At 49.5% G+C, this 19908-nt stretch overlaps 1 protein-coding gene across 3 annotated transcripts; it reads left to right on the top strand.

Moving 5' to 3' along the window:
- The first annotated feature begins 1690 nt into the window (after positions 1-1690).
- MON1A (MON1 homolog A, secretory trafficking associated) lies at positions 1691-19154 on the top strand. Of its 3 annotated transcripts, XM_055137037.1 has the most exons (7): positions 1691-1968; positions 6808-6959; positions 14861-14999; positions 16083-16565; positions 17293-18058; positions 18643-18790; positions 18899-19154. In XM_055137037.1, exons 3-7 carry the CDS (start codon positions 14873-14875, stop codon positions 19037-19039), a joined length of 1665 nt encoding a protein of 554 aa, XP_054993012.1. In that variant the 5' UTR covers positions 1691-1968; positions 6808-6959; positions 14861-14872; the 3' UTR covers positions 19040-19154. The 3 variants fall into 3 exon arrangements, with proteins under 3 accessions (XP_054993012.1, XP_004615290.2, XP_054993013.1); XM_004615233.2 differs by lacking the exon at positions 6808-6959; XM_055137038.1 differs by lacking the exons at positions 6808-6959; positions 18643-18790 and having other exon boundaries at positions 18899-19032.
- The last annotated feature ends 754 nt before the right edge of the window (positions 19155-19908 follow it).

Genomic DNA, 19908 nt, shown 5'->3' with positions numbered 1-19908 from the left:
CTTTGGTTGCATTGGTTGCCAGAGGTCATATGCTTAATGCTATACTAGAATACACTGGATTGCAGTGTACATGTGATCTCATCAGCAGTGCCATTGGGATCACATAGGTTGAAGTAAGCCTCAGGTCTGTAAGGCAGGTCCTCTACCACTGAGCCACATCCTTGGGCCCTAAGTTCATCTTCGCAAAGGGTCAGTTCAGTGGGATGCAATTTTGGGTTAATATCAGAACTTTGGAGTTTAAACTCATGTATACAATGGGATTGATGAGGAAAAAAACTGAAGCTGATGGTTGTCAAAAGAAGACCTTCACTCCAAGAAAGGTGAACATTTGACCATGTCTCTCCCTAAGCTGTGTATTTCCTTTCTCATACCCTCTTAGGTTTCCATCTGCCTGAGATGTGTACCTTCTCCCTTTCTTTTTTCTTTTTCCTCTCTGATTTTTGGACCATACCCGGCTATGTTCAGGATTTACTCCTGGCATGGCTTAGGAGACCATTATGTGGTGCCAGAGACCAAACCTGAGTTGCCCACATGCAAGGCACGCATCCTACCTATTACTATCACTCCAGTTCCAAATTTTATTTCTTTAAACTATTCTAAAATAAAATTGTTTAGGAAAGTGTTATTTTTCTTTTGTTTACTTTGTATCTAAGAAATAATAAATGCTCCTAACAGTGCATCCTTGCCCTGGCAAATACTTTGGAAAAGATTTAAGAATACATTTCTGTCTAAGAACTGTTGCAGGTATATAGGTAGGGGGGACTTCTCATAATGTAATATTGGGAAATAATTAAAGTCAAGAAGATACTGCTTAGTCCTGAAGTAGTCCAGGTGGATTCAGCAAAGACATGGAAACACTTTTCTCTAGTCTACCTCCCTCACTCCCTACTTTACCCAGTCACTGGCAACAGACCCATCCCAGACCAATTAAACCAAATTCTCTAGGCATGATGTCCAGGTATGTGTGTATGTGTATGTATGTGTGTGTGTGTGTGTGTGTTGTGCTGTGTGTTATGCTATAAATTCCCCAGGTCAGGGTGGGCAGGATAGTACAGCAGGTAGGGAGTTTGCCTTGCATGCGGCCAACCTGGGCTCCATCCCCTGCATCCCATATGGTCCCCTGAGCACCGCCAGGAGTAATTTCTGAGTGCAGAGCCAGGAGTAACCCCCAACCATCGCCAGGTGTGACCCAAGAAGAAAAAGTAAACAAACAAAACGAACAAAAATTCCCCCAGGTCATTCATTCCATGACACATCAGTCTTAAGTACTGTTTTCATACTTATACACTAAAATGTGGCTAAAAGTATTTTTTAAAGCAACAATGAGTGTAACTTTTGCACTGGCCTACATCTTTTACAGTGCGGCCTGGCCTCACTAAAGACATTTATCCAGCCCCAGCAACCTTGAGCAACCTTTCACAATCAGTGCAGGAGACCTGAGTGCGTCTTTCTCTAAGCTGAGATAAATCTCTATCTAGTCGGCCCAGACAGAAGGTTTGGAGAGTCTAGTCTGGGATCTTCCCTGGCTCTGGGCTCCGGCGGGGTACAGGTTGGAGACCGCCGGGCCTGAACTGGACAAAGAAGGCTGCGCGGGGTGAGGCTACACCTGGCCGGATCAGGCCCCGCCCCGGCTCTGCCAGAACCAGTTCACCAGCGCCACGGGAGACCGTGCGCTGAGAACTACAGTTCCCATAATGCATCCCGGGCCGGGCCGGGCAGAGCCGCTGGAGCCGGGCCTCCGCCGCTAGAGGCTGGCGAGGACTGTCTTCCTGGGCCGGCGACAGGGCAAGGGGCGGAGGGAGGGTGCGGTACACCGCGCTGTGGCCATGTCTGCGTCCCCGGGGGGCTGTGACCCCGCCAACCTGCGCCCTCAATCCTGGCCCTGTCGGACACCCGCGCCCTTCTGGGGGTCCGACAGAGGGCAGTGACCGGCAATTTCGGTGCATCCTGGGACCCCCAGAGAAATAGGTAAGTCCGACTCTCAACCCACGTGGCCTGGGGGCGCTAAAAGACTGGAGAGCTGTCATCTTTGGAGGGAGGGGCTTGGAGACTGGGGCCCCTGCCATCTACGCTAGCATTTGCAGTGGGAGGATTGGGTCCAGGGGCCCCTTAGCCTGTTGCCCCCTCCCCCCAGCTGGGGAATCTGCACGGTCAGGCCTAGAACGCATCCTTTCGCTGGGAGGGTGAAATCCTGTAGGGGGCAGTGTCCAGGTAGGATGCCAGTTCCTGCCCACTCCCCTAAAGTACACACAGGTCGCAGAGTCCTTTCAAAGATGGCAGAGAGGTGATTGTGGAGGCAGCTGGGCAGCTCCTGGCAGTGTCTGGAGGCTTGGGACTTTGCTCTCGAGGGTGCCTTTGCTCAAACAAGGGGGCTGCCCCTTGTACTGGGTGAGGCGCCCTCTGTGGGCCCCAGTTTGCACCGGGAGGGTGAGTAGCCTTTGTCATGGAGGGGAGTGGCCGCCAGCACAGATTAGTACCTGGCCACACTCTCAGTGTGGAGTAGACTTCTTCCAGCCGCCTCACCTGGGCCTGTCCTCAGCCACACACCCACGTGTCCTGTCACCACCCTCCCAGAGAGGTCACTCCCCTGACGGGTCAGCCGGATGGAGATCTAAGCAGGAAGGAGAGCCCTAGGGAGAGAGGAATGTTCTCTAGGACAGATTGACTTGTGTTTGTTCGGTGAAATTGCCCCTGAGCACAAAAGGGCTCTTCCAGGCAAAGTAGCAAGCCCTGGGGGCTTCTGGAGGCTGACTGAGAAGGGCCCCCAGGAAGGTACCTGAGACTAGATCCAGAGATCTGGAGCTTAAGTGCTTCAGCCTTGGTCGCCCAGGACTTTCAGAACACGGGTTTAAAACTTCAGCAGGCATTAGCGTAGATTTTGTTGTGAGTCACTCACCCTCTGTCTAGTTTCTGGAGTGAGTGTCCAGAGAGCTGTCTGCTTCATCAGGGACTAGTCTTGGAGATGCTGAGATGCTGCATGGACTAGGGGTAAGGGAACTGTTGTACAGCTGTCCGGCGGCTCTGGCTGCTGACCCTACCCCCACTCCATGCAAGCACCATGCTGGCTTCCACTTACCAACACTAGACTTGGTAACTGAAGCCCACGAGGGAGAAGAGGACTGAGGGTCCTCATGACAGCAGGTAAATTGCTATCTTGATGCTGGAGATTCAGGACACAGAGCAGGTGCATGTGGCAAAGAATTTTAACTTGTGGGAGAATTTCTGCAACTCTAGTGTCAGTGAACAGCCAGTTGGCCTGAAGGAATATAGCTAGTTTAAGGCCCACAGACAGCTCTTTGGCTCAACATCATAGGTGAATCACTTTAGGCTAGAGTTACCTGGCCTCATGAGAGTAGGTGTGTATTTCCCCTGGACTGGTTCAGGGTGTGCAAACTTTCAAATTTACCTGGCAGGGGCTGGGAGACTAATCAGAGCTTGGAGTACTGGCTATGCATGCAGAGGCCCTGGATTCCATCCCCTGTAGTGCATAGTCCCCCTGAAGACTGCCAGGTATGGATCTGGAGACCCCTGAGCACTGCCTGGCAGGCCCCTTCATAACAGATTATATACCAGCTCTACACGGTCTGAATGCTAAGTAAGAATAATCAGAGGCTGGAGCAATCGTACAGTGGGTAGGGTGCTTGCTTTGCACACGCCTTGCACAGTGGGTTCAATCCTTGGCATCCCATATGGTGCCCTGTGCACCGCCAGGAGTAATTCCTGAGTACAGAGCCAGGAGTAACCCCTGAGCATTGCTGAATATGGCCCAAAAACCATAAAAAAATCATGATATGATGGGGCTAGAGAGATAAGATAATTCAGAGGGTAGGGTACTTGCCATACATGGGGCAGATCAAGGTTAGATCCCTGGCACCCCCAAGCCTTGCCAGGAATGATACCTGAATTAAGAGCCAGGAATAAACCCTGAGAACTGCTGGATGTAGACCCCAAACAAACAAACAAAAAATCCAGCAACAACAGGATGTACTAATGGTAGCAGCTGAGAGAGTATACAAGTACACCCACTCTGTCCCAGGGTAATCAAATTGGGACTATTCCATTTCATCCTCCTGCAGCTCAATAAGTTGATACTATCATTTTCTTCTTTTTTTTTTTCCTTTTTGGGTCACATCCGGCAATGCACAGGGGTTACTCCTGGCTCATGCATTCAGGAATCACTCCTGGCAGTGCTCAGTGGACCATATGGGATGCTGAGAATCAAACCCAGGTCGGCCTCATGCAAGACAAACACCCTACCTGCTGTGCTATCACTACAGCCCCATCATTTTCTTGTTGGTAAGAAATATTAAGACAAAAAGCCAACCCAGGGGCTGGAGCGATAGCACAGCAGGTAGGGCGTTTGCGTTGCACGTGACAGACCCAGGTTCGATTCCCAGCATTCCACATGGTCCCCCGAGCACCGCCAGGAATTATTCCTGAGTGCAGAGCCAGGAACTAACCCCTGTACATCTCCCGGTGTGACCCAAAAAGGAAAAAAAAAAAAAGCCAATCCAGCACTGAAAAGAGAATGTAGGAGCTAAGGGACTTGCTTGTATGCAGTGGACCCTGGTTTGATCCCTGGTTTCTAGAGCACGCTAGGAGTCATTCCTGAGCACAGAGCCAGGAATAGTCCCACTGTGGGCTGGAGCAATAGCACAGCAGGTAGGGCGTTTGCCTTGCATGCAGCCGACCCAGGTTCGATTCCCAATATCCCATATGGTCCCCCGAGCACCACCAGGAGTAATTCCTGAGTGCATGAGCCAGGAGTAACCCCTGTGCATCGCTGGGTGTGACCCAAAAACTAAACAAAACAAAACAAATAAAATAACTAACAAATTGGTTTTAAAAATCCAAGCCAGGTCTGGGGATGTGACTCAGTGGCAAAGCTCATACCTTGCATGCATGAGTCTCTGAGTTCAATCTCTGATACCACCTGCTGAAATTAATAAATAAATAAGTCTGGCTCTTCCAGCTTCTTCTGACTCCACTGTTCTGGAACACTGACTGTTACCAAGGACAAATCTTCCCCACAGCAGGGATCTCCAGAGACCCAGCTAGGCAGCTGGATATTCATCAAGGATCTCTTACTTTGTCCCTTCCAGATTATTTATCTAGGAAATATTGATTACATTTCTCCTGTGTGTGGAGGTGACATTCTACAATTGTGTAAAGTCACAGATTAACTTTCAATGTAGAAAAATAAAGTCAGGGCAGTAGGGAGTTGATAAGAATTAGGAGTATTGGGTTAGAGATGTGAGTCAGTGGTAGAGCATTTGCCTTAAATGTATGAGGTCCTGGGTTCTATTTCTGAAACTGCAAAAAAGAGAGAAGGAAAGAATCAGGGTTATTGCCTGCAGGGTTCCTAATAAGATATCACTTGAGCAGCTACCTGAAGGAAGAGAGAGAACCAGATCTGTGGACAAGATCTGAAAGACCAGGCCCCAGATCATGACTTAGGGGCCTGGAGGGGAGGCAGAGTCATGTGGTCCAGAAGAAAGTTCTTCAAGGGGCACCAGAGAGATAACATAGGGGTAAGGCATTTGTCTTGCATGTGGCCATACAGGTGTGAGTCCCCAGCACACCTGGGTGTGACCCCAAAACCCAATATGCCCCTTATTATTATTATTTACTTTATAGGTGATGCCCAGCAGTGTTCAGGGGTTACTCCTGGCTCTGCACTCAGGAATTACTCCTGGTGGTGCTTGAGGAACCATATGGGATGCTGGGGATTGAACCAGGGTTGACCCTAGGTTTGCAAGGCAAAAACCCTACCTGCTGTACCATTACTCTAACCCCTCAATCCACCCCTTAAAATAATAATTAATAGAAGCTCTTTAAGGGAAAAGTTCAAAGAGGAGTGCTCAGAATTTATATTTATGTCATACTTGCCTTGGTTTGCTTACTTTTTTTTTAATTAAAGCACCATGATTTGCAAAAGTTATTCATTGATGAGTTTTAGACATACTGTGTCCCAGTACCGATCCCACCACCAGTGTGATCTTCCCTCCACCAGGCACCCAGTTTCCTTCCCACCCCTCCACCAGCCCCCATCTGCCGCCTGCCACCTTGGCAAGTACATTTTTAAGTTTTGGTTGTTGAGGTTTGGATCTCTCGTTTTCAGTGTCCTTGACTCTCTGGTTTGTTTTTTTTGACTGGTTTGTTTGTTTTCATTTTTGTTTTGGTGACACACTAGGCTGTGCTCAGGGCTCACTCCTTGCTCTGCACTCAGGGATTATTCCTGACAATCTTGGGGGACCATTGAGGATGCTAGGGATTGAACTCAGGTTAGCTATGTGCAAGGCAAGTGCCATACCTGCTGTACTGTAACTCTGGCCTGACTCTGGTTTGGATATTTCACTATACCATAACTCCTTTACATCACTGGTGTACTTGGACCCCCTTGCTTCCCATCTATCTCCTATCAACCCTTTGGTTGCTTTCCTCCTCTGCCCTTCTCCTCCCTATATTCTGGGGCCAAGGGTTTTTTTCTTATTTTTTTTACATGGGACACCAGGACTGTACCTAGCAGTGCCAGCTGGCAGTGTGCTGTGGCAAGGTCAACTTAGGGTCTCCCACATGTTAGTCATGAGCTCGAACACTTGTGCTATCTTCTTGGCCCAACATTTGTGTTAAACTTAAGATTAAGTCACAGGGTCAATGTGACTGGACTGAAGCAAAGCAAAACTAAGGGGAAGAGTAGATGAGGTAAGAGTAATGGGGTAAGGGTAGGTTGGCTTTCTTGTTTTGGGGGGAGGAGTCTTGGGCCACACCTTGTGATGCTCAGGATTTACTTTTGGCTCTTCTCAGGGATCCTTCTGCTGATGCTTTGGGGACCATATGTGATGCTGGGGACTGAACCCAGGTGGGGCACATGCAAGCCAAGGGCCCTGGCCCTGGTACCACTTCTTCAAGCCCTAGATTGACTTTCTTGTTGAGTGGAGTGGAATCATTACAGAACTGTGAGTAGAGGAATTATACAACCTGACTTCTGTTTTGAGGATCACTTTGAGTGAAGGGAAAATAGTGCAGGACAAGGTCAGAAGCAGGGAGATGGTTAGAAGACTTGAGCCAATGTAGCATTGGGGTAATGGGTATGGTCAGATTCTGGATAGGAGTATTTCCCACTTAACATCGTATTGGGGTGCACAAAAGCTGGATTCTCCATATGGAATCACTAAATGAGAAAAGTTATAATTCTTTTCTCATCAACCCCAAACCCCAAATTTTCTAAAATGGTGCACAAGGAAAATATTGCAGCTGTGCCAATAAATTAGAATGTCTGAATACGAAATGCTTAAAACTTCTACATGGTTATCAAAACCTGTTACTTTGTCACAGTATCATGGCTACCTGTAGCTGCTATGGCACAATTAAATTCCTTTTGGTGACCCTCAAATCAATGATCAAAGAATTCTATTTGGTACTGACTGTTTGCAGGCTTCAGTTTGGGGGCAGGGTGGGGGGTGTATGTAGGGTTGGGGGCCATACTAATGGTGCTCAGCAGCTACTCCTGATTCTGTGCTTAGGTCAGTCCTGGTAGTGGATCATATGTGGTGCCAGGGCTAAAACTAGGGTAGGCTGCATGCAAGGCCAGAGCCTTAACCCCTACACTATCTCTCTGACCTAAGGCCTCAGTTTCTTGCCATGAGGTTACCTCTGTAGGGCTACATGAGTGTCTTTACACTGTAACTAATGATTGGGGACAAGAGGTTAGCTGAGTGCACACTTGCTTTGCAGGTATGAGGCCCTGAGTTCATACTGAGCACTACCAACACCCAAACAAACCATGGCTCAGAGCCCTCTCTACAGAGTGGCCCAAGAGAGCAGAACAGAAGCCACATTATTTGTGGCTCAGAAACATACATTATTATTTTCACATCTGTTTGATTACTTAAATCAACCCTGCTCTATGGGAATGGGACACAAACACAGATATCAAGAGTTTAGATCACAGGAGACCATCTTGAAGGATGGCTAATACAGTTATTATAAACCAAGGGGCATCCTTTGGGGGAAGGTATTACTACCAAGAAAGACATTTTGCTGGATGTGCCTTTATTGTGCAGTATGGCTGACTTGACTTGCCAATATTTTTGATAAATGAGATGTGGGGAAAAGAGAGGCAAAAAGGTTTAGCTCCAGAACTTTTCACCAAATAACTAAAAGAATAAAGTTGTCGGGGCTGGAGCAATAGCACAGCGGGTAGGGCGTTTGCCTTGCACGTGGTTGACCCTGGTTCGATTCCCAGCATCCCATATGGTCCCCTGAGCACCGCCAGGAGTAATTCCTGAGTGCAGAGCCAGGAGTAACCCCTGTGCATCACCGGGTGTGATCCAAAAAGCAAAACAAACAAACAAACAAACAAAAAGAATGAAGTTGTCTTCCATTGAGATGGTGAAAATTCTGGGAGAAGCAACTTTATAAGGGCATGATCAGGAACTGTTTTGGAGATATAACTGTAAGATACTGTAAAGTATCCACTACAGAAATTAAGTTGTTTAATGTGTGTCCCAGAGAGAGCTCAATGGGCTGGAGGGAATACTTGTTTTTGTGTTTGTTTGTTTGGTTTTGGGGCCACAACCAGTGGTGGTTCCCAGAGCTTACTTCTGGCTCTGTGCTCTGCAAATGCTTGAAGATCATATCAAGATCAGGCAGGAACAGCCCCAGGCAAGAAAAGTGCCTTAACTCCAGGATTTCTTTGACCCCTGTAATGCATAGTTAACATGTCAGGCAGAGACCAGGGTTCAATTCCTGGCACCTCATGGTCTCTGCCAGGGACAACCCTTGGGTATAGAACTGGGAGTAGCAAACCTCCCTTCAACACTGCCTGGTGTGGCCCGAAGACAAAAAACAAATAAATAAAATCTGTTCCTTTAGGAGTCAGAAGAGAGATTAGGGCTAGGAATACACATTCAAATAATTAATGTTTTGATTTTGGGTTTTGTTTATTTGTTTTTTGGATTATACTCAGCAATAATCCAGAGTTGGGGGATCGCATGTGGGGGACAATATTTAGTGCCAGGTGGTTAAACCAGTTTGGCTGCATAAAAAGCAAATACTTTATCTCGGTACTATCTTTCTAACCCAGAGAGACTTCTAAATTATCTAGAGTAAGTCAGTGTACCCTTTGTTCCTAGGCTCCTCTAGCCTCCTAGTTCTAGCCAATCTTTGATGTATTTAGAGTTGGTCCATGACCCTCCAGCTCTGTCTTCCACTAGCTGGGATGGAAAGTATGCCACCATGCTGATACAAACCACATGGATTTCTGAATCCATGCTTAGATGGGAGTGTCTTGAAATTGCTACCAGATTCAAAGCAGATTTTTTATTTTTTGAGTCACACCCGGCAATGCACAGGGGTTATTCCTGGCTCTGCACTCAGGAATTACTCCTGGCGGTGCTCAGGGTGCCGTATGCCTTGCTGGGAATCGAACCTGGGTCAGCTGCATGCAGGGCAAACGCCCTACCCACTGTGCTATCGCTCCAGCCCCCTCACAGCAGATTTTATGTTTTGTTTTATTTGGGGGCCACACCCAGTGATGCTCAGAGTTTACTTCTGGCTCTGCACTCAGGAATTACTCTAGTGGTTCTTGGGGACTGTATGGGATGGCAAGGATTGAACCTGGGTCAACCATGTGTAAGGCAAGAACCCTACCTGCTGTACGATCTCTCTCTCCCCTCACAGCACATTTTTTAAAATAGGTAACATTTATCTTTTTTTGTTTTTGTTTTTGTGTCACACCCGGCGATGCACAGGGGTCACTCCTGGCTCTTCACTCAGGAAATCACCCCTGGCGGTGCTCAGGGGACCATATGGGATGCTGGGATTCGAACCCAGGCCGGCAGCGTGCAAGGCAAATGCCCTACCCACTGTACTATCGCTCCAGCCCCAAAATAGGTAACATTTATCTTTTAATTCTGATTATTAAACTAATACATACTCATTAAAGAAGATTAAAAATGAGCATTGAAGAAAGTTGTTTTCACACAGTTTGAAGCACATACTTTATGTCTTTCTCTATTATTTTATAATATCAGTATCATCCTGGACCATTATATTTTGTCATTTGCATCAGTGACAATTATCATTAAAATCTATTTTTTAATTTATTTTTAATTGACTCACAGTGAGATACACAGTTCAATGTTGTTCAGTCATATGTTTCAACATCCGTCTGTTCACCAGTGTACATTTCCCACCACCAGTGTCCCCAGTTTCCTTCCTGTCCCACCTCACAGCACATTTTGTATGAACAAAATGTATCCTTCAGGGCCTGTAGAGATAGTACAGTGTATAAGGTCTTGCCTTGCACACAGCTGACCCAGGTTTGATAACCAGTAGTCCCCAAGCACCACCAGAAGAAATCCCTGAGTGTACAGTGCCAGGAGTAAGTCCTGAGCACTGCTGGGTACCCCCGGCAAAAAAAAATTAGCCTTTATAGCACAGGAGGTAAAGTACTTACCTTATATGTAGCCAACTGGTTCTATCCCTGACACTACATATGACCCCCAGCACAGCCTGGAGTGATCTCCGGGCTCTGCCAGATATGGCCCAGAAATCAAAAAAAAAAAAAAAAAACCTGTTGTTGGGTTTTTGAACCACACATGGCAGTGGTCAGTGTTCTGCTCTGCTCTCTAGGCTTGGGGGTTGATGGTGGCGGTACTCTGCATGTAAGGCATATGTGTGGCCATTGAACTACCTCCCCAGCCCAGTGATGGGAATCCTGGAAATTCTCTTATGCCAACTTCTTATTCCTCAGTGACAAGGAAGGCAGTGTTATCTTGACTGTAGCCTGGGAAGCGATGATGAGAAGGTGTAAAGTAATTGTCTGGGAATAGAGGGAAGTAAGGAGACAAAGAAATGCATGGTATTTTCATTTGAAGCAATGATTTGGAACTGTCTCCCTAGATAAAACAGTGCTTAGCAGGGCCAGAGAAATAATATAGAGGTTTGGGCACTTGCTTTACATGTGGCCAATCCTAGTTCTATCTCTATACCCCATATGGTCCCCTGAGAACCTGAGAATCACTAGAAGTGATCCCTGAGTGCAGACCCTGGAGTAAGCCCTGAGCACTGCTGGGCACAGCTCAATCTCTCCCTACTCTCCCCCCCCCAAAAAAAAAAAAAACCAAAAAACACTGTTCCATATAATCCAGGTCACCATCCTGGAAACCAGGGCCAAAAGCCCTGGCAAAACCCTGGCACTGTACATAGCACCTTGCCCTCTGCCTGAATATGAATAGTTTCTCTCTGAGATCACTCCATAGTTATATAGCTCTGCAAATTCCACACTGACTTTTAGGTTAACTTGTAAAATAATGATGGGGGTCAGAGCAATAGTACAGTGGGTAAGGCGTTTGCTTTGCATGTGACCAACCCGACTTCGATCCCCAGCATCCCATATGGTCTCCCAAGCACTGCCAGGTGAAGTTCCTGAGTGCAGAGCCAGGAGTAATCCCTGAGCATTGTCGGGTGTGACCCAAAAAGTCAAAAATATAAATAAATAATAATGTCCTATGAGATTGTGTCTTATTTTTTGAGACTTAGATAGTCTCTAGTTTCCTTAGCATCCACTGCCCAGTCATCTACTGTTTGACTTTTTTTTTCTTTTTGGGTCACATCGACATTGCACAGGGGTTACTCCTGGCTCATGCACTCAGGAATTACTCCTGGCGGTGCGCAGGGAACCATATGGGATGCTGGGAGTCGAACCCGTAGATTACTCCAGCCCCTTGACTTGTTTTGGATTGTCCTCCTGGCCTCAGTCTCAGAGAACTTTCTGAATGCATTCTTAGGTTTGCTAAGGGCAAGCAGCCTTTACTGACTTTGGTTTCTGTTTGACAGGTGACCCATGCCACCAGGTCTTCTGGCTCCTAAGCCTCACTGAAACCTGGAACCACACTTTTGTTTGTTTGTTTGGCTTGGTTTTTGGTTTGGGGGCTATACTATAGGTGCCTAAGGGCTATACCTAACTGTGCTCAGGAGTGGCCCTGGCAGTGCTTGAGGAACTATATGTAGTGCTGATGATTCAAACAGGGGCTGGATTGTAAAGCAAGCACCTTAAACTCTGTACTATCTCCATCCCCGCCCCCTGTTTTTTTGAGGCCCACACCCCACAATGTTTGAGAGCTACTCTTATTTCTGTGTTGGACAGTGAGGTTCCTTCTGAGATTGCTCGAGTTATCATGAGGTGCTGGGGGTTGGACCTAGGCCTTCTACATGCAGAGACCCACTCAGGGCCTGAGGGACTAATCGTAGATAACTTTTTCAAATTTGATGCCCCTAGAATCCCCTGGTAGCCACCTCCATCTGACTTTGAGGCTGCAGAAGGACTAGGAGATCAGGATGAGCCTGTCCTGGCCATCAGATATGCACTGAGAACTGGCAGGCAGTTTTTTTTTAATTGGCCAGGAAAGCCATGGTAAAAAATTCAAAGGTACAAAATCGACTCAGAAAAGCAAGATTCCAGGGGCTAGAGCAATAATACAGTGGTTAGGACCCTTGCCTTGCATGTGGCCAACCTGTGTTCTATCTTTAGCATCTCATATGGTTCCCTGAGCACTGCCAGGAGTAATTCCTGAGTGCAGAACCAGGAGTAACCCCTGTGCATCGCCGGGTGTGACCCAAAAAGCTACAAAAAAAAAAAAAAAACAAATTTCCAGGCAGAAGACAAGACTGTTTGCTCTTACTCACTTCTTTTGCAAATGCCTAAATATCCTAAGGAACTATTGGTTAACTCAGTTTTCAATGGTGAAATGTTTGTGGTAGGTTGCGCAGGACACACAAGTGTTTCAGTTTCCAGCACTAGTGCTTGCTTTCTGGAGAGACTTTGGACCAGACGTTTAGCCTCTGTTTCTCTAGAAATTTAACCTGATAGGAACACCTGCCTCAAAGTAATGATCAGAATTAGATAACCAAATCCAGATAAACTTGATTTCTTCAACCTTTTACACCTGCCCTGCTAACCAGTCCACAGACAGGCAGTAAGAACCAAGGTGGGTAGACTGTGGTTTTCAGCCTTTCCACACCTGCAAACAAACGCTGGCCCATGGACTGGTGGTCGAACACCACTGGTAGAAACCTCTTAGTATGTTATCTTGACACTCAGTTAAATTTGTTTTAAAAATTATTATAAGTGTTGGGGGAGGAGGTCGCAGGATGGAAACTGGGGTCATTGGTGGTGGGAAAAATGACACTGGTGGAGCGATGGGTGTTGGATCATTATATGACTGAAGCCAATCATGAACGGCTTGGTAACTGTGACTCTCATGGTGACTCAATAAAAAAAGAATTATTGGGGCTGGAGCGATAGCACAGCCGGTAGGGCGTTTGCCTTGCACACGACCGACCCAGGGTTCGATTCCCAGCATCCCATATGGTCCCCTGAGCACCGCCAGGGATAATTCCTGAGTGCAGAGCCAGGAGTAACACCTGTGCAGAGCCAGGTGTGACCCAAAAAACAAAACAAAAAAAAAGAATTATTATAAGACTGGAGTGATAGTACAGTGGGTAGGGCACTTCTCTGGCACACAGTCAACTGGGTTCAATCCCCTGCATTACATATGGTTTTCAATCCCTGACAGGAATGTCCCTGAGTGAAGAGTCAGGAGTCAGCCCTGAGCTAGCTTGGTGTGGCCCCAAAACAAAACAAAAATAATTACATCTGGGAGCCATATAGTACAGAATGCATTTTTTTTTTTTTTTTGCATCTAGCTGACCTGGGTTCAATCCCTAGCACCACACATAATCTTCTGAGCACCATCAGGAGTCACCCATGAGCGCAGAGCCAGAAGTAAGCCCTGAGCAAGTCTGGGTATAACCCCCCAAAACCCCAAAACTTATCATTAAATTTAATGTGCCAGAGCAAGAACTCAAAAAACTGACGAAGCACAGAGCACATTCAATGCACGTGAGATCCAGGTCAAACTCCCAGTACAGCAAGGACCCCCAAACAGCACCAGGAGCCTGGGCACTAAGCCAGGAATAGCCCCCAAATACTGACAAATGTGACCAAAAGAATTACATTTATATACTTAAATTTTTTAACTTTATTCTTTTATTTACTTTTTTTTTAGTGAAGCAACATAGCTTTTATTTAAAGAAATTCACTTAAGAGAAGTGTGAGAAGAGAGAAAGAAAAATAAATGTTCAAGGGAACATGAGGGGGCCAGAGGATAGTCCAGCTGGTTGCGCATTTGCCTTGCATGCAGCAGACCCAGGTTCGATTCCCAGTATTCAATATAGTCCCCAGAGCACTGTTAGGAGTGATCCCTGAGCACAGAGCCAGGAGTAACCCCTGAGTATCTCTGTGTGTAGCCCCAAAATAAAACAAACAAAACCCAAACGTAAGCAAAACAAAATTAAAAAACCATGAGCATCTAAGAGTAACCCAAGTTTTTTTTACTTTTAAGAAATATACTAACATGTGACTTGTGAGGGGATCCTGAGTGGTGGGAAATAATGGACTCTTCTCTAGAGAGCCCTCCATGTAGTAAAAGAAGGGAATTACACACCCCTCTTAATTTTTCAGAGGGGAATTCTCAAAACCTATTCTGCAGGGTCTGGAGCAATAGTTCACTTGCCCTGCACATGGCCGACCCAGGTTCAATCCCCAGCATCTCATTAGGGTTCCACAAGCCTCCCAGGAGTAACTCTTGAGTACAGACTGAGGAGTAAGCACAGAGCCCTACCAGGTGTGGCACCAAAACAAAAAACAAACAAAAAACTCATTCTGCAGATGTATGACTTAGCTGAGTGCTGGTAAGGGGCATCGTCCTGAGTTTTCCACTCTATTTTTGCCCATGGCCCCCGCCAGTAGCACCTTTGCCCTGTTCCTCAGTGATGCCTTTGTTTCCCACAGGAGAGTCCAAGGATGGCAGCCGACATGCAGAGGAAGAGGAGCAGTGAATGCCCTGATGGCACATTGGCTCCTTCTGATGGGCAGAGTGTGGAGAGAGCTGAGAGCCCCACACCAGGACTGGCCCAGGGAATGGAGCCAGGTACGAGCTGGGCGTGCAGCCCCAGGCAGCTGACGGCTAGAGGAGCTGCTGGGGTGATGGGGATTCCCCCCACTCTTCCTTCCGCTCTGCTGTGCTTGTTCGGTTCCTCACTGGATTATCAGTCAGGTGCTGGGGATACTGCAGGGAACGGGCTCAGCCTGCCTCCACCCACCTCTCCTACTTGCCCTGTGCTGGCTGGCTGCCAGGGTGCTCTTGCTCTCTGTGTCTACAAGTAGGACCCTGACTCCTTCTCCCCTCCTCGGCTCTTGGCTTAAATGTCACCTCCTTGAAAGTTAGGCCTGCTCTGGCCATGCTCTGCTCAGGACACATTATCTGTTTATGTATGTAATGCCCTCTCTGTCCGATAGATTGGGAGCTTCTGCAGCACTGAGAGGTTAAATCTCTAAATCTAGTACAGTGCTGAACTTGTCATTGGGATTCAAAATATGTCTGTGAACTATTCTGTTAAAAAAAACACAAAAAACAAAAAAACCCCAAAAGATAGAAACTGCCATGGTCCAAGGGGAAAACACAGGAGAAGGGGCTCATTCCAGTGCAGTGATCAGGCATTATGGCTGAGTGGGGCTGGGTGGGCTCTCCAGGGAAGACTCCAAGCACACACATATCCCAATAACCAGGGGGCCCCCCCTCAGTGTCTCTGTGTGTGTGTGTGTGTGTGTGTGTGTGTGTGTGTGGTGGCAGGGACAGGGACTGCCTTCAAGGAGGGTTATATATTAAATGCTGGGTTGGAGGTCAGGTAAGAAGGTGACTGCCTTTGCTGAAGCTGAAAAGGGACAAGGAGCCAGCCATCAGAGAGGTGACTGTGCCTTCCAGGCAGAGGAACCAGCAGCTACAAAGACCCTGGGATAAGTAGGGGCTTGTGAGGGTGTCCGAAGAGCCAGTAGACAAAGGCCAGTGTGTCCGGGATGGCTAAGGGAGAAGACTGGGGGGAGGGTGGCACTCAGGAGGAGGGAAGAGTGGTGTGCCTCGTCGGACAGTCAAGCTAGTGCCATGCTGTGCGCCTCGCCGCTGAGGCGTCTGCTGGTAGCCGCTGTTCTAAGCACCAGTGCTTTTGGCCGGCAGGTGCTGGGCAGGAGGGTGCCATGTTTGTCCATGCCCGTTCCTATGAGGATCTGACTGAATCAGAGGACGGGGCGGCTTCTGGGAACAGCCCCAAGCAGGGTGCTGGGGTTCCTTCACCCCTGCCGGCAGACATGCGTCAGATCAGCCAGGACTTCAGTGAGCTGAGCACCCAGCTGACGGGGGTGGCCCGAGACCTGCAGGAGGAGATGCTGCCTGGAAGCTCTGAGGACTGGCCAGAGCCCTCGGGGGCAGCTGGGAGACCAGCCACAGAGAACCCCGCTGAGGGCACAGGTGAGGAGGAGGAGGAGGCTGCCGAGGCCTGGCGTCAGCACCAGAAGCACGTGTTTGTGCTGAGTGAGGCGGGGAAGCCTGTGTACTCGCGCTACGGATCGGAGGAGGCACTTTCCAGCACCATGGGGGTCATGGTGGCGTTGGTGTCCTTCCTGGAGGCAGACAAGAACGCCATCCGCTCCATCCATGCAGGTGAGCCACCTGGGAAGGGGTGTGGACCGGGGTCCCCCAGCCAGGGCTCATTTCTAGCAGGTTTTGTGCCATAGTGGACTAGAAGGCTGGGATGGCTGTGTGAACCCCATGGTGCTCATCTGAGCCGGGCTAACAACGCCGATAGCTCAGTAGAGAGAGCCACACAGGGCTCTGGGACGGGCTTTCCCCCTGGAGAGGATGGGGAACTGGGGAGGGACCCCAACACACACCCCAGGTCCTGGCCCCACCTAGATCTCTCCCAGAGCACAAGAATATGTGTTTTCCTGAAATAACACTTGCTTCAAAGGGTGCCACTTTTTTTTGTTTGTTTTTTGGGCCACACCCAGCAATACTCGGTCACTCCTGACTCTGCACTCAGGAACCACTCCTGGTGGTGCCTGGGGGATCTGAGCTTAGGCTGGCCGCGTGCAAGGCAAGCACCCTACCCTCTGTACTGTCGCTCTGGCCCTGGTGCCACCTTTGTGAAGCAAGTGAAAGGGACCATTCGGCGCCCTGCTAGAAAGGGGGCCATGGGCTGCCGTTTATTTTTTATCCTTCTCCTTAGCCCCTGCTATGTGTAGAGCTCTGAGGAAGGGCGGGGGGGGGGGGGCGGGGTGTGGGCAGAGGGTGCAGAAAACAACAAGCTGTGCGAGGAGGACGCTCCGGGGGGGCCCGGACCAGGGGCACAGCTGACACACACACCTCCTCTCACCGTCCCCACCCTCAGATGGCTACAAGGTAGTATTCGTGCGCCGGAGTCCCCTGGTGCTGGTGGCGGTGGCCCGCACGCGGCAGTCAGCTCAAGAACTGGCGCAGGAGCTGCTCTACATCTACTACCAGATCCTCAGCCTCCTCACGGGCGCGCAGCTGAGCCACATCTTCCAGCAGAAACAGAACTACGACCTGAGGCGCCTGCTCTCGGGCTCCGAGCGCATCACCGACAACCTGCTGCAACTCATGGCGCGAGACCCCAGCTTCCTGATGGGGGCGGCGCGCTGTCTACCCCTGGCGGCGACCGTGCGCGACGCCGTGAGCTCCAGCTTGCAGCAGGCACGCGCGCGCAGCCTCGTCTTCTCCATCCTGCTCGCACGCAACCAGCTCGTGGCGCTGGTGCGCCGCAAGGACCAGTTTTTACACCCCATCGACCTCCACCTGCTGTTCAACCTCATCAGTTCCTCGTCGTCCTTCCGCGAGGGGGAGGCCTGGACGCCTGTGTGCCTGCCCAAATTCAACGCCGCTGGCTTCTTCCACGCCCACATTTCCTACCTGGAGCCCGACACGGATCTCTGCCTGCTGCTGGTCTCCACCGACCGCGAGGACTTCTTTGCCGTCTCCGACTGCCGCCGCCGCTTTCAGGAGCGCCTGCGCAAGCGCGGAGCTAACCTGGCGCTGCGGGAGGCGCTGCGCACGCCTTACTACAGTGTCGCCCAAGTGGGCATCCCCGACCTGCGCCACTTCCTCTACAAGTCAAAGAGCTCGGGACTCTTCACCAGGTGAGTGCTGTTGGCAGCGTGGGGACGTGATGCCTTCCTGAAGTTGAGGACCCCTCTGGGAATGAACCTACAGGTTGGATTGGGTTTTATTCTGATACCAGGGGCACCGAGACCCTGTGTCGATGTTTCTCACAGGCACGTGCCTCTCTGCGGCATTTCCCAGAAGGCCTCTCATGCCTGCTGTACCTAGAGAAAGAAGCTGGAGAGAGCTGGGTCGCTTGCTCAGGACCTTCGGCTCACTGTGGCTGCTTCCCCTTTTAGCCTTGTTAGGTCCACAGGGTCTCCAGCTCACCTCTCCTCCTCTTCAGATCCATCAACTATGTACTCCCCAACACACAGTGACCCCTCCAGGGGGAGGGTCACTAAAGACGAGGAGAACTTGGGGGGATGAGAACAGGATCCTAGTCAACGTGGCCCTTGCTCTCTCCAAGGGAGTCGCCTGTGGTGGAAAGAGTCTGTCCTGGCAGAGGGTAGGGAGGGCACCGGAATGATGGACACATGGCAGAGTCAGGAACAGGGGTTTCTAGGACCCCACCGGAGGCCACGGGAGGCATACCTTTATGAACCCACTCCCCCATCTCCAGCCCTGAGATTGAGGCGCCCTACACCAGTGATGAGGAGCAGGAGCGGCTGCTTGGGCTCTACCAATACCTGCACAGCCGTGCCCACAATGCCTCCCGCCCACTCAAGACCATCTACTACACGGGTCCCAACGAGAACCTCTTGGCCTGGGTAAGAGGGCCCTGCGACAATGGGGACGGGCTTCATCAGGGCCGGGGCAGGGCCCATGCCCGAATGTCTGACCTGGATCATCACCCTGTGACCCCCCCCCTCCTCCAGGTGACAGGTGCCTTTGAGCTCTACATGTGCTACAGCCCTCTGGGGACCAAGGCGTCCGCTGTCAATGCCATCCATAAGTTGATGCGCTGGATCCGCAAAGAAGAAGATCGCCTTTTCATCCTCACACCCCTTACCTACTGAGGAAAATGTAGTGTGCTGCAACCCAGAACCATGGGAGCCTCCAGGTGGGGCAGCCTTTCTTGCCCAGACAGGGACTGTGGGCCATTGAGTGCATTAAAGTGCTCCAAGAAAGATACTCTCGGGCCTTGTCACTGATTCCTTTGTGCACACCCTCACACTAACACAAACACTAGATCCCGGCAGGCCTCTCATGTGTGTGACCCTAGCGAAATACAGGGCTGGAAAGTAACCCAAAGGGCTGGTATGCATGCAAGAGGCCTGGATTCAGCGAGGAATAGTCCTTAGCAACTCCCAGTGCAGATCAGAAACCAGAAAGAAAACCCCTCAAAGCCCCAAATTATACACATTCAAAAACAGGGCTGGGTATATAGCCCAGATGGACGGGGCTCATGCCCAGCATGCACTGGGCCCTGAGTTCAGGTCCTGGCACTGCATGGACCCTGGAGCATCACTGCATGTCTTCCTGCTGGCTCTCAGCTTCGTATCTCTGGGCTCAACCACAACCATCAGGCTTGCACAACTGAATCAAATATCACCAGGAATGCCCCCTAGGACCGCCAAAGCACTGCCTAGATATCCCCCCACCCCAAATTCTTTTGAAAGAATAAAAAGATCCCGATCCTTTTCTCTAGCCCCTGTTTGCTCTCCTACATACAAGGGTACACACACACTTTACCTCCTCTCCTCCGTTCCATACACATGAGTCAGACCCTGAACTGGGACTGTCCTCATTCAGCTGAAGGCCTAACACATATAAAGACTTTCCCTGTGGGCTGGAAAAACTGCACAGGGAATAAGGCACTTGCCATCCTGGTTCAAATAACTGCACAGCCAATCCATGTTCAAATCTCTGGGACCACCTATGCTGG

The sequence above is a fragment of the Sorex araneus genome, chromosome 4 (genome assembly GCF_027595985.1).
Source record: "Sorex araneus isolate mSorAra2 chromosome 4, mSorAra2.pri, whole genome shotgun sequence".
Lineage (NCBI taxonomy): Eukaryota > Metazoa > Chordata > Mammalia > Eulipotyphla > Soricidae > Sorex > Sorex araneus.
This window is presented reverse-complemented; position numbering and strand designations above follow the sequence as displayed.